Below are 15,301 nucleotides of genomic sequence, written 5' to 3' on the forward strand. Positions count from 1 at the left end.
AGATGGAGAGAGTCAAACACAATCAAGAAAACTTTAGCTCGGTATTTTAAAAGGAAAAAAAAAATCCTTCTATTTTAAAATCTCAATGGTGTCTTTCATTGCTTTTTAAAATTAATGATTTAAAAAGTCTCCATTCTTAGTCTTTTTAATCTAATTAACTTAACCAAATAAAATCCCTATAGCTCTTTTCCTTCTGACTAAAAACTGCCATTTCATCTGTCTCCCTTTAACTTTCGATTTTCTGATTAAAATTTTGATGTAATCCTTCAGGGATATTTAGTTCTCCCTCGCTTCAGAAAATAAATGTTAATTGCCCTCATTTCAAATTTTAAAAACTAAACTGCCAGCTATTTAACAGTCTAAGTGGCTGAGATCCTTTAGTCTGCTTTGGCAAACATAGATAATGAAACTTGATCTCAACCTGAAGCTTCTAAAAAGTCTATACTGGCAAGAACCCTCTCTTTGCCTTCACTTTTTATTCTAACCTTATCTCTGTATATCCATATAAGGAACCAGAGCCTGAGCCTCCAAATATATGCCTTTCATGGTATTTTACAAATTAAGTTTTAGAAATTTGGCATGAACATCTAATCTAGGTTGCCTTTAAAAAAAAAGTGCCTAACGTTTATTTTAACCAAAAATGAAATACTCCAACTTTGTTTTAAAATAAGTAAGATAACTTTAGAGAAAATTGCCCATGAACAGAGAGTAAATAGCAATATTTGTATATGCACCATGTTCATTTACTTCAAATCTCCTTAGTATGATTTATCATTGATATTTCCCATTTTAAAATTATCTTCACATTTTATTTTAATATTTCTTTTTTTTCTTTGAGTATATCTTCCTATTACAACTTTCTGGAGGACTGAAATTACACTAACAAAATGACCTTGATACTCGTGAATTTACTTGATATTGCCTAGATTAGATTGCTCACAGAGGCAAAAACAAAAACAAAAACCCCTTTCTTCTTCATTGTGTTTTCTAGTTCTTTGTTCCTTCTAGTGTATTTTGTTTTTCTAATACATCAAAGGGATATTTGAGGGGCTCAAACAAGCAGAGAAGTTTCCAATTAATCTGGTCTCTTCCTTTTCCCTACCCCCACCCCAGAAAAAATAGAGGAGTTTGTATTGATTGCTGCTTTTCTCTGGATACCTTTTTGTGTCACACAGGTGTTGTACAAAGAGAATCTGGGGACAGGGATCCCAGTCCCCATCACTCCAGAGATTGAGAGAGTGAAACACAATCAAGAAAACGTTAGCTCGGTACTTTGCAAAGGGAAAAAAAAAAAAAAAGATGCCGTTTAACATTTTAATAAAATTAGCTCTTAACAGCTTTAAAAAGTACCCGCCTTCCTTAGCTTTTTAATATCATTCCTCTAGAGGGAAAAAAAAAAGGTTCTTTCACCATAATACTGCTACTGACTCAATTTTTTCCCTTTTTAAAAAACTTTTTGTTGTTACTGTTGAAAGGGAGGGGGAGGTGTTTAATTTTAAGATAATAACAAAGATTTTTCTAACAGCCTCATACCCTAAATGATCATGTTCAGTGCCCTAGAGCTCTTAAAATAGAAAAAAAAATAACATACATCCTAATAACCTCTTCAATTAAAACTTATTAGATCGTCATCCAACTTCCTCACTCCTTAGCTCAGATGCGATACCTGGGGATTGCCAAGAAAACAGAACTGATGCATAAAACTTATAAACCAAGGAATCTTATTTATTCCCACTTTTCTGACTGCTTTCTCCTCATGCAGGTGTTATACAAAGAGAACCTGGGCAAGGGAACCCCCTTACCTGTCACTCCAGAGATGGAGAGAGTCAAACACAATCAAGAAAATATTAGCTCGGTACTTTTGGGGAAAAAAAAGAAAAATCCCAAGTTTTTAACAATTTAAAAAATAATGCACATTAATGCTAGCTTGAAAAAGAAAAAATAAGTTTGTGTGACTTCTTTTGTTAGCCCATTTATTGCTGTTTCCTTTAGGACTACTCTTTAACATTATGATAATAAGATTGTTTTAATCTATAATATGAAGTCCTACTTATGGAAATAACAAATTTTCCTGTAAAATACTGTATCTTCTCCCTACACCTTTCCTTCCTCCCCTCTCCCGAAAGTTCTCTTTATTTCAATGGGCTTTGACATTCTGGAAAAGCAGACCAAAAAACTATTTAACCTGAGCATTTCAGAACTATTAAGGTTGAATATTTTGTGGTATTTTTTCTCATAACATTTGGCTTTTCACTTGCCTTGACAGTTTTATATAAAGAGAACTTGAGGATAATAACCCATTTACCTCTTCTGTAGAGACAGTGACATAAAATCACTAATAATTTTGGTGACAAAAAAAAAAAAGGAATTTTCTTCTGGGTCCTAACCAAATATGTTTGTTTAAATTTATAGTTTTACCTAAGCATACGGCCCAATCTTTGATCGAGATATCCAAGTTTTTAATTGTATCTTGTTTGTACACTGGCTTTGTTCTACTTGATGAAAGGACCAGTCTCTAGGCCTGGGGGCAAAGTACAGTGTCAAATTCAGTGCTTGTGGCCCTCAGATTTTATGATGAGAAGTTTCTCAAAGGTTTTGTCAGAATCATCCTTTCTCCCCATTACTCTATCCCTTATTTCCAAGCTCCCAGGAGGAGGGAAACACTGAGGTTTTTCATCCCAACAGTTTTTCCTGGTAGAGAAGGAACTACTTTTTGCAAAAGAGTTTAAGGCCCCTATCTCTTACCAAAAGCTCTTATTTTGGACAAAGGGGAAAGGGAGATTGTAGATGATAGCAAGGAAAGTGAGGGGAAAAATAATTTGTTTTATATTAGAATTTGCAAAATTCCATCACAACAATAATGCAAGATGGATTTTTTCCCCTCCTCTATTTTTTGTCTGTTGATTTTTTTCAAGCTGACTTTAAGTTCCAGGTTACATCCCGGGACCAATCCAAAGGTTTTTCTTCTATCTGAAGTAGTGGAGCCCAGGCTTTACAGCACCTTGGGAGAAAAGTGAAAAAGTCACTAAAAATAGGGGTGGGGTTATGACTCATAGGAAAAGGAGAAAAGCTCTTTTGTGGTCACTCCATTCAGGGAGGGAGGCAGTTCTCTGTCATTGTGCATGCTTTTCCAGACCTTTCCTGTCTTGGAAAGACTTGTGTATTTGCAGATTGAATTGAGCCCCAAGATTCTAGAACAATACGACTCATCTTAGATATCTCTTAACACACCCTCTCCATCCTAACCTTCCTTATGTCCCAAGTGTTCTGCTACTCTGGTCAACTAAACAACAGTTTGTGTGTGTTTGTATGATCATTTGGTAACATGCATTTTCTTTTCTTTTTGGATTTCTGCATTCAACGGTATCTTATAGGTTTTGTATAAAGAAAATGTGGGGAAAGCCACCCCAACCCCTGTCACTCCAGAGATGCAGAGAGTCAAACGCAATCAAGAAAACATTAGCTCGGTATTGTCTTGAAAAAGAAAAGTGCTTCATAATATGCAAAATAACCACTGCAGTTTGGTCTGCTCCTAACCCATCCCAAGTTGTCTGGCGGGGGTTTCTCCCAGACACGCCCACACAAAAATTACTGCTGTACCTAAGTCCCTTTTGAGTATTACAGCAGTGCCTTTAACTTCACTTGTACATTAACTCTTTAATAGCTTTTTTCCAAAGAGCTGTTCTCACTCACAGTGATAGATTAAAACGAGTAACTTTTTCTAAGTGGGATTAATTCAATGATGTCTTGGTAGCTGCCCTCAGTGATCTCTGGATGCATACATCTTTGTATCCCATAGGTACTATATAAAGAGGGCCTGGGGAAGGCAACCCCCACACCTGTCACTCCAGAGATGGAGAGAGTCAAACGCAATCAAGAGAACTTTAGCTCGGTATTTTGAGAGAGATTAAAAAAAAATCTTTGAAAGTAACGAGCTTGCCAGATTTTTTCCTGCACCTAATTCATCCTGTGTTTTCCAAACAACCTCTTCTCCGCATATCTCCTTTCCTTCTTGTTTTCCCCAATTAAAAAAAAACAACAACCTGCTTTTCCTTTAAAAAGAAATCTTTTGCTTCATGGAATAACATTTTAACAATTCCCTCTCTCAAGGTGCTTTCTTTTCTGCAGTGATCATACTGAATAGTAACCCCAGTTAAGCACTGAGTTTCAGAAATGGTTGTCTGCGTTCTGATATCTGGATGCTTTCTTGGATCCCATAGGTTTTGTACAAAGAGAACATGAGAAAGGCCACCCCAACACCTGTCACTCCAGAGATGGAGAGAGCTAAGCGCAACCAAGAAAACATTAGCTCGGTATTTTCTAGGACGGAAAAGATGTTGTAACTCCTTGGATGATAACATTTTAACACTTTAAAAATGTGTACCTTCTCTAGCTCTCAGCCTAAAACAGTCACCCTACAATTAACTTCCCTTTGTGCTTTTCGGAGTCAAAATGATCATACTAAGACATAACATTTTAATTCCCAGTGTTTTCTCTCCCTCCTTTTCACCTCCCTGCTGCATTACTGTAGGGGGAAGGGATGACACTCTTACATAACTGCTTGTCATAAGTTGACTTCCTAACAGCCTAAATCTCTGACTTGTCCTCTGTGTTTATGATAAAGATGTGAAATGAGTAATACTCTGAAGGAATGCACTTTCTCTGATGTTACTGATGTTGATTCATTTTGTCTTCCAGTAACTAGGGTACTTGGATTTCTACATTAACATATTAATTATAAAATAAATGAAAACTTTCTTCCACAGGAACAAAATGTTGAGAAGAGAAAAATTCATCCTTTAAAAAAATTGCTAAATGTTTCTTAAAGCCTTTTTAAAGAAATGAAAATTGATGCTTTAAAAAAAAAACCTCTAAAAAAATAAACACCTCAACATTGTTACTTCCCAGTGATGATCCCCCAAGAAAACTCTTTTATAATGAAAAAAATATATTTAAATAAAATAAACCAATACATTGACCGTTCATGACAATATATGGTCCACCACCTCTCTGATAAGAAAAGGTCTTTATATCACCTTTAAGACTTAACACAATCTCTAGAAGACTTTCATTTTCCGTATTTTTTTTTTAATACAAAGAGGCCTTGAGGACAATAACCATTATACTTCTCCTATAAAGAAGGTGACAGAGAATCACTAATAGAAAGGTCAATTCCTGGTAAATTCAAGAATCTAGCACATTTTGTTGTATAATGGATTTGGAGTCATAAGACTCTAAGTTGGTGTTCAAGGTGAGCTCCCACAACTTATTGTGACCCTGAACAAATCACTGAATCATAGCTCCCCTGAGTTCCTTCAACGTACAACAAAAATACTATGTCTTTCACAGCACCTTTCACAGAATGATTGTGAGTTTCAAATGATATAATGATGTGAAATAAAATACAATTCATGTAGGCAGATGCACACTTAAATTTTCAAGTGCTAGAAAATTATAAGCTAGATCAACATTAATTTTTTTAACTTTTTTTTTTTTTCAAAATTAGGCTGTCCCCTTTCCTCTAACATTTTTCAAAATCAAAGCTAGTCTTCTTACTCTAAGAAAAAACAGAGGTGTGGGTTCTCACCAAGTCTAACCCTTGCCAGCAATCTATGTGGCCCTGAGTCTTTGTCGCTGGTCATGGTTCCCCAATTAGCGCCTTTCAGCATCTGGCCTCCATGGGAAAGATTTTAGGTCTCACAGGCAGCATGGTGCTGTAAACACAACTCACTCAGTTTCTCTTTGTTAGGTTCTATACTCCGATAGCTTCCGGAAACAAGTGCAAGGCAAAGCTGCCTATGTCTTAGATACTCCAGAAATGAGACGAGTACGAGAGACCCAACGCCACATCTCAACAGTGAGTGACATAGTTGTTGGTGGGCTCAATTACCTACTTTGATATCTAATATGGGACACAATTACCTTACATCAACTTTTGCCTTAATGAATTATCAGGTGAAATACCATGAGGACTTTGAAAAGCATAAAGGTTGCTTCACTCCAGTGGTGACTGACCCCATTACTGAGCGAGTGAAAAAGAACACACAAGACTTCAGTGACATTAACTACCGGGGTATTCAGAGAAAGGTGGTTGAGATGGAGAGAAAACGGACTGATCAGGATCAAGAGACCGTAACAGGTAAAAAGGCTTACGAACTCATCTACATCTCTGGAGCTGGAAGGAACCATAGATCCAACCTCTTCCTTTGAAAGATGGGAAACTGAGGCCTAGAGAGGTGAAAGGACTTGCTTAGAGTCACATAGTCACTAAATGATGAAGATGGCACTAGACCGCAATTCTCTTAATTCCCTGTCCAATATTCTTTCTAGATTATTCACATCAGGCCAAAAGGCAAAGAATTAAATACTGGCAAATTTTGAAAGCTGTCGACCAGAAAGGTAGTTGAAAAAATGTAAAGGCCAAGGTTCTGGATGTGAGGTTAACAAATCCCTGAAAATAATCTTGATTATGACTGAAGTCATCCTGGTGACAAGCCTCCTGTAATAATATCTGACATTTGGGGCAGCTAGGTGGCGCAGCAGATAGAGCACCAGCCCTGGAGTCAGGAGGACCTGAATTCAAATCCAGCCTCAGACACATAACACTCACTAGCTGTGTGACTCCGGGCAAGTCACTTTACCCCAACTGCCTCATAAAAAAAGAATAATAATATCTGAAATAAGCCCATGTAATGAATAATAATAATATCTAGTATTGATGTAGTGCTTTAAAGTTTGTGAAGCACTTTATAAATATTATCTAATTTAATCCTCACAACAACCCAGGAGGCAGGTGCTATTATTATCCCCATTTTACAGATGAGGAAACTGAGGCAGAGTCTGTCAGTAAACATTTACTAAGGACCTACTCTGTTCTGGGCTCTGTGCTAAGTGCTGGGGATACAGAGAAAGGCAAAAGACAATCCCTTCCTGACTCCAGGTCCAACGTTCTATCGACTGTGCCACTTAAGTGTAGGCCTAGGGGGCCTCATAGGCCATCTGGCCCACTCCTTCATTTTACAGATGAAAAAATTTAGGCCTAGACAGGTTAGGTGACTTCCCCAAAGCCACACGGGTAGTAAGCAGCACAGCTAGAACGCTCCCGGGTCCTCCCAGGACTCCCGAAACAACACACTTCCCACCGTATCGCCTCTGTCAGTCAATGAGCCTCATCAGTAAATGCCTTCTGTTTGCCAAGTACTGTGTTAGATCCTAGGGATACAAATGCAAAGAACAAAAAAAAAATCCCCACTCTCAAGGAGCTTACACAGTATGTAAGTGCTGACATGCATGTAGTATGTATGCGTAAGTACTTACATGTGTGTAGTATAGTTGTGTAAGTGATTACACTGTGGCATGTATATGTATGTGCAAGTACTTACATGTATGCAGCATGTGTTTTACACATGTATCGTGTGTACGTACTTACACATGCATTGTATGTACATGTAAGTACTTACACATGCATAGTATGCGTGTACATGTAAGTACTTATACATATGTAATATTTATGTATGTGTAAGTACTTACATAGTCATGAGGGAGGCAACAAGCTCACAGACAAATACACATGTAGAATAAACATGGGGAGGAGCACAAATGAATACAAATTAGCTCAACATAAGGCAGTGTGGAAGGATTCCCCACCCCCTACCATTAGCAGTGGGGAAGGAGAGTCAGGGGAGGCCTCCCCTAGAAAGAGGCGTAGATACCTCCCGGAGAAAGTTAAAGGCTGACAGATGGGAAATCTTAACAGGTAACAAGGTGTATGTTATTTCTTCGGTACTTCAAAAAAATCTGTGCCTTCATCGTTGTGGGTCCTCTTTAGGTAAACACAGAACCCAGTTGCCATGGCCCTTGGTACTTCACTTTATGAATTGTTACAATCTGTCTAGTGGTGAAAATCTCTGGCTTTAGCCAGCCCAGGCCTTAGGGCTAGTACCGTACCTCCACAGCCTTTTCAGAGGCAGCAAGGTGGAGTAGCATGTAGAGTGGCCAGGCCTGAAGTCAGGAAAAACCAAGTTCAAATCCTGTGTCAGATATTTACTAGTGGTATGACCCTGGGGTATTGCACTTAACCTGTTTGCCTAAGTTTCCTTATCTGCAAATGGGGATAATAATAGCACCTATCTCTCAAGACTGTCGTGAGGGTCAAATGAGATACCATTTGTAAAAGTGCTTAGCACAGTGCCTGGCACATAGTAGGCCCTATATCAATGTTATGCCCCCACCCCAACCCCCAGCTGCCTAGGACTTGCTGAAGCTTGTCCTTCCCTGGCAATAGCCTTCAGGGAAACTAGAGTAAGCCAGAGTAAAGTAGGAGAGGATGGGGGACAACGGAAGGGGGTGGGAATGAAGATAGAGCAAAAAGAGTAATGGAGTAAGTCCCAGCAGAGGAAAAGGCTGCTGAAGCAGAAAAAGAGAAGCTTCCTTTGGGTTATCAGTCGCTGAAGTGACAGATCCTTCAACTCCCTATCCTTTTACATTTTTGCCTTTGCGCCTTTGTGTGCTCCACGTACGTTGTAGACTCAGAATTCCTATTTAATTGAACTGACATTATTCGAAGGTGCTCTTAATAATAAATGGTAGCATGAATAACTTCCACGATATAGTACTTTAAGGTATAGAGCTCCTTGCACACCTTCTTCCTCTGCTATCTAATTCTGACACAGTGCTGGCCCTACTATCCCCTATTACAAAGGAGGAAACTGAGGCTCAGATGTGTAATGACTTATCCAAAGGGGTCACAATTAGTAAGTGGTCAGGCCAGGACTCAATTCCAAGTCTGATCCCAAGGGCGCTACTCTTCCCAACATAGCTTGCTTCTACACTCCCTCTTCCTTCGGTAAATGAAATAACATTTTTTCCCCTGGCCCATCAATCAACAAGCATTTATTAAATGCCTACTGTTCTAGGCCTGGAGGATGAAGAGATTAAAAAAAAAAGTCTCTCAACTCAAGGAGCTTACTTACGTTTGATTGGGAGAAACCATGTGCTTAAAAGATATATAAAATATACAAATGGAAGATAAAGTTGGGGGAGGCACTAGCAAGGGGGCTGGGAATAATAAGCACTTATTAGGCACCTACTATGTCCTGGGCACTGTGTGAATCGCTGTACAGATATGATCTCAGTTGATGAGTAGCAACTGGGGAGATAAAGAAAAACCTCATTTAGAAATTGGTGGTTGAATTCTGATTTTTAATCCATTCTGCTATCCATTTCCATTTCTCTTGGGGATGGGGGAGGAAAAAAAAGAAATGTCATGATAACTTTCTTATATATGTAAAAGGAATAATAGATTTGCAGTTTCATGTACAACCATCATTTTTTATTATACTATGTTATGGAAATAATTGTTTTATTCCATAAATTAAAAATAAAATAAATAAAAAATTTTAAAAGTTAATTGATGGTTGAACTGAAGAAAACTAGGGAGTCTTTCAGGCAGGGATTTGAAGGAGGGGAATTGGAACACTCATCGAGTCCATGAGTCCTTCACAGTTCATGTTTCCCTAAAAGGCTTACGGGTTTGGCGTACCAATCCTGGCTCAGTTTTTGACTATGACCCAGCAGAAGACAACATCCAATCCCGAAGCTTACACATGGTTAATGGTAAGTAATTCTTTGAAAAAATTTGACAACAGAACAACCAGGCAAATTATTCCATTCTGTATGTCTCATAGAGTATTTAATTTGACAAATTTCTGCCATAAGAATATTTTTTTTTAGGCCCTGAAAGCCCTCTCCCCAAATTTTCCATTTTCCTATTATAAAACTGATGCAGAAGCCAAAAGCACTTCCTATATTTGTTACAAGCTGATAAAACATTTTATTTCATATATGTACATATATATATATTATTTTTCAGGTCATTTTTTGGTCTAGGATACATAAAAAATCATTTTAGAACTAAATACCATCATTTTGGTTCTTTCCTTTCTTGCTTTTATGCTGACCTTTATACTACTACTCCTCCCTCCCATTTAAAAAAGTAAAGAAAAAAGTAAGAAAAACAGAATATTTTTAAAGGGGGAGTAATCTACCAAGTGAGAAAATATTTAGTACACACTTAGCATTTCTTCCATCTATTTAAATTTGGAATAAGACTTCATATAGTCAATCATATAGTCGATGCTAATTGATGTTATTGCATTGAGATTGAGGTTACTATCTGTTTTTAGTAAAAAGAAAATTATATTCCCTAAAATCACTTCATCACTTTTTACCTTCCTGTTTCTCACTCACATTAGTGCAAGCCCAGCGTCGGAGCCGTGATGCATCTCGATCTGCCAGTGCATTGAGCATCAGTGGTGGAGATGAGAAATCGGAGCATTCAGATCACCACCTTTCCCATTACAGCGATGGAGGAGGAGTCTTCTTAGCTACCTCATCAGGTACTACAGAAGGAATACATGGAGCTTGTCAAGTGGGTACAGGGAATATTTGGTAAATAACTATATAATTCTATTGAAATCAATTGGTCTCTTTATTTTATTTTTTATGTGCATATAGTAAGGCATAGAATTTGCTTTTCTTATTGAATAGGGGGTCCAGGAAGGTTTCCTGAAAGTCCTATAGATAGTAAAATCTAGAATTTATTCCCAATTGATACTGAATATATGATTCTGGGAAAACCACATATCCAAAGACCAATGAATAGTAAACTCGAAAATGTATTTCTTTTCATATTGAATGATTGGTTCAGGATGGTTTTTGAAAACCAACTAAAAATGGTTGAGTTGAGAAATCCTGACTCGGGGACTAAAGTTAGTGGACTGTGATAAATACATTTAACCAACAGTGAGTTGATTTTTAGAACGAATGGAAAAGTCATTATGTTGTGGTTTTGTTTCTTTCTTTCTTAGAAGAAAGAGCTTAGATTTTGATCCCTTCCTCAAGATTTTGGCTTTGTAAGCAACTGGAAGGACAGATGATCCAAGTTTTGGAAAGGGAAATTCAGCTGTTGAAAGGACAGAGCCAATGGATTGTGACTAACTTTTCCCTCCCAGGAATAACCGTTTCTCTTTCTTGCAGCTTACAAACATGCAAAAACTACAGAGCTTCCACAGCAAAGGTCATCTTCTGTTGCTACCCAGCAGACCACAGTCTCTTCTATCCCATCCCACCCTTCTACTGCTGGAGTAAGTGAATTAGTAGTGCTTGAAAATAATTTTCCTCCCAAATCTCATTTGTTGACTTTTATAAAAATAATCATAGAATCCTAAGATGAGGAGAAACCTTAAAAAGTTTTTTTTTCCCCTAGAAAATGATCCTTCTAAGTCACCAAGGTCCATTACATTGATGTCAAAAAATCCTTTCTTTAGCAAGCTTAAATCTCATGTATTATAGGCTCCTGTGCTAAATGAAAACATATGTGTGTGTGTATAATGTGCAACAAATAGTGTATAGAATAGACATATATATGTATTATATATGTCATGTAATATATATATATGTATATATATTGTGTTGTCCAAAATAGGCAGCCCCTGAATATAGCAAAATCATTAAAATATGTTTCAGTCAGTCAACAAGAATTTAGGTGCTTAAGGTGTGCCAGGCACAGCTAGATAATAGAAATAAAAATACAAGTAGAAAGACAATCCTAGCACTAGCCCTGGAGTCAGGAGGACCTGAGTTCAGATCAGGCCTCAGACACAAGATACTTACTAGCTGTGTGACCACAGGCAAGTCACTCAACCCCAACTGCCTCACAAAACAAAAAAAGAAAAAAAAAAAGAAAGACAATCCCAGCCCTTTAAGGAGTTTGCATTCTAATGGCAGAAGACAATGCCAAAACAAGGGAAGCTGAAAAGGGGGAGGGCAGAGGAAGCCAAAGTACCTTTTAAAAAGGGACAAACACATAAGCTATGCTAAAAAAAATTACTGTATTACCAAACATTTATTTGGGAGAAGCTTGTTTTCTCTGAAAACAAGCATTTGTATAAATGGTGTCTTATTAGTCATTATTTTACGATTCGGCCACATCTGGCACATCACCATCTCAGAAGCATTCCATCCAGGTGAAATATAAAATTTGTGATACATAATGGGCTAGGAAATAAACTTTGGGAAAGGAATGTTTTACCAGGTCTCCTCTCCCTCTAATGGTCTCCTGCCCATGACAGTAGTAAAACGGATACACACCCCCACTCTCTCCTCTTCACCCCCACCCCCCAAGCCGTTTCCTAGTACCCCGCCATCCACCCACAGAGCTGTTCCACCTTCGCTCCATCAAGGGCTTGGCTGACACCTCAACAGAGGGACAAGCCTGGGCTTAGAGCCCAGCTCTCTGGAGAGTCTAAGCTAAAGATCTGGACTCTCTTCCTAACAAGTCAACTAAAAAAGGAACACTACCACTATTTGTTTCAGAAACAGCAAGGACTAGCACTCCAAGGCTTAAACTGGCTTCCCCACCCTAGAGGTTAACAAAGATGTTTTGTTCTCACTTGACCTCTTCCCCTATTCTCTTTTCTTACTCCCTTCCTAGTGCTGCCCCAAGATCAAGATCAAAGCTTTTTCTGTTCTTAGAATCCAAAACATCTTCCCCAAACTACTTTTGAGCTCTGCCTAAACACTTAAGAGTAATCCTACCATCATCTAAAATCCAGATTAGAGAGATTATAGACCATACCTGGAGGGAGGTGTGTCGCCTTTAGTCGGACAAATGTAGTATTTCATGTATAACAATTAAAGTGTCTGTTTTAGTTTGAGGCCCTGAACACTGATGACTCTAAAAATATTTACTATTTGGAACCTGTCTCCAGCTCCATATACATTAGAATATAAACTCTTTAAGGGCAGGGACTGTGATGCTTTTTTAAACTTAATCCCTAGTAGTTAGCCCAAGACCTGGCATATAAATGCTTAATAAATTTTTTTTTCATTCGTTCATTAAACACTGGAGGAGCTCAATAAATATTTCTTTAATGCATGCATGAATAAGGTCATTAAATCATTTATTTAGTTAGTCTGTATGAAATGAATTACTTAAAAATAAATATGGGCTGACACTGAAAAGATCATTAGTGAACCCTCTACAAGCTCTAAAGATGGGAGAAAATATGTAGTAACTAAAAACAATAGCATTTATACAGTACCTATTATATGCTAGGCACTGTGCTTTATAAATATTATCTAATATACGATCCACACAATAACCCTATGCTATCATCATCTACATTTTACAGTTGAGGAAACTGAAGCAAACAAGGGTTAAGTGACTTGCCCAAGGTCACACAGCTAGTCTGAGGTGGGATTTGAACTCGGGTCTTTCTGATTCCAGGCCCAGCCCTCAATCCACTGAACCATACTGGTATGGACCGTGGCAGTACTGTTTAAAAAAAGAAAGAAAGAAAGAAAAGATGATTTCACATATTGCCTCTTACCTTCTAAGGAATGGATGTGTTAAACTTCTTAACAAATTAAAGCTGTGGAATGTATCTCCTTAATTTGTAAATCAATCATGTGTTCTTCTCTCTTCCTGACGCCACTAACAGAAAACCTTCCGGGCCATGTATGACTATATGGCTGCAGATGCGGATGAAGTGTCCTTCAAAGATGGCGATGCCATTGTCAACGTTCAAGCTATTGATGAGGGCTGGATGTACGGTACTGTGCAGAGGACAGGCAGGACTGGGATGCTCCCGGCTAATTACGTTGAAGCCATTTAAACATGCAATGCCAATCATTGGGGCCTCCCAAGGGGCCCTCTATCCTATAACAATCCAGTATGACTCGGCAGCTTCCAAGCTGTCTTATTGCTTTCCCTTGCTGACTTAATTTTATGATGAGCTTCTTCTTGATCCTTTTCTCCGTAAAACTATGGAGATTTTAAAAATTCTCCAGCCAAACAAATCACAAACACTAATCTCACTCGTCATTAAACTAGAAACATTTTCTGCAACCCTGGCTGGACTTGCATAAACATTTAATGGACAGTGTAATCAAACTTGTCATCTACGTATAAATCTTTACCTGAGAAAAATTGTCATCTGACAATTTGGGGGTTTTTGAAAAATGAAATTTTCAAATACATTTTGGTTTTGAAATGAGTTGAACTTTAGAAAATTCAACAAATAAAAAAGGCTACTGCTGTGTCAGGTTATTGGTTTTTCTTGTCCTGAGACCTAGTGTTTTTCAGCACTGTGAAAAATGTTTTACTTTATTCTTTTTTTGAAGCAAAAACATACAGTCAAAATAACCACAAGGCAAATGCAGAAAGAAGCCTTTTTTTTTTCCTTCTTCTCCTTCCTGCTTCCTGAATGCTAATGCATGCATCTTTTCAGCCAGGTGTTCTAGGGCCTAAAGTTGATGTTCTCTGTAAATTAGAAATAAAGTTCACATTTCTGCAACCAACTTGGCTGATTTAATTGGGAACACTGATGTAGTTCACTGCTGGGGATGGGGCAGTGCTTCACAGTAGAATCTGAGGAGCCAATGAGGTGAAACAATAAGCCCTTTACTTGGCCCATTTAATTCACCAGGATTAGAGAGTCAGCCTATGATACTGGATAGGCCTGGAGATGGCCTGGGAGTCAGGAAGACCTGGGTTCACACCCTGCCTCTTCCACTGCTCCTGTGACCATTGGCAAGGCTTTGGACCACTCAGTGCTCCAGGCAATTCTCCAAGACTGAAAGTTACAGAGCAGGGATGACCTATGTCGGTAGAGGAAAGAAAAGCACCGAAGGAAGGGAAATAAGCATTTATACAGTGCCTACTATATGTCAGGCACTGTGCTAAGTGCTTTTTACAAATGTCTCATTTACACCTCACAGCAACTCTGTGAGATAGGTGCAATTATTATCCCCATTTTACAGTAGAGGAAACTGAGGCAAATAGAGGTTAAGTTTCCTCATTAGAGGTTCCCTACACCAATGAAGTCATAAGTCTGGGACCCTTTGCCCCTTAAAAAAAAAACCCAACCCAAAACTTACAAGAGACATCTATCTGGCTTATCTGGAGACAGTCAGTGGAAGGAGGGGAAGGAAGCAAGCGATACAACTAGAATCTGGCAGTGATGGGGTGCTAATAATGGACCCCTAAAAGGCCCTGGACTTTCCCACGTGGCCCAGGGCCCTTTTCCCTGCTTTATCCTTTTATAGCAAATTTCTATACTTAGAGCAAGTAGTTAGTAGAAGATACAAGCACTATGCAAGTGTATGAGATCTTGCTGTTTTGACCTGAATGCGTAGTCATTCAATACCCCCAAACAATTGAAATTAAATCAGAAATATCTTCAGTTTGGTTTGGGGAAGAGAATTATAGTACAATCAATTTTCTTTGAGGGAGGTAACC

General features: G+C 38.3%; 1 protein-coding gene across 1 annotated transcript in view; it reads left to right on the forward strand.

Moving 5' to 3' along the window:
* Window positions 1-13,960, forward strand: part of NEB (nebulin) — a 216,264-nt gene extending 202,304 nt beyond the window's left edge. The window contains 12 exon segments of the mRNA XM_027877594.1: window positions 1-41; window positions 1,176-1,268; window positions 1,763-1,855; window positions 3,375-3,467; window positions 3,800-3,892; window positions 4,221-4,313; window positions 5,750-5,857; window positions 5,956-6,139; window positions 9,523-9,615; window positions 10,254-10,397; window positions 11,038-11,144; window positions 13,503-13,960. The exon segment at window positions 1-41 is cut by the window's left edge and continues 9 nt beyond it. Of these exon segments, the coding sequence (XP_027733395.1) occupies window positions 1-41; window positions 1,176-1,268; window positions 1,763-1,855; window positions 3,375-3,467; window positions 3,800-3,892; window positions 4,221-4,313; window positions 5,750-5,857; window positions 5,956-6,139; window positions 9,523-9,615; window positions 10,254-10,397; window positions 11,038-11,144; window positions 13,503-13,676 (1,316 nt within the window). The 3' untranslated portion in view covers window positions 13,677-13,960.
* The last annotated feature ends 1,341 nt before the right edge of the window (window positions 13,961-15,301 follow it).

The sequence above is a fragment of the Vombatus ursinus genome, unplaced genomic scaffold (genome assembly GCF_900497805.2).
Source record: "Vombatus ursinus unplaced genomic scaffold, bare-nosed wombat genome assembly UNPS02014813.1, whole genome shotgun sequence".
NCBI classification, from domain to species: Eukaryota; Metazoa; Chordata; class Mammalia; order Diprotodontia; family Vombatidae; genus Vombatus; species Vombatus ursinus.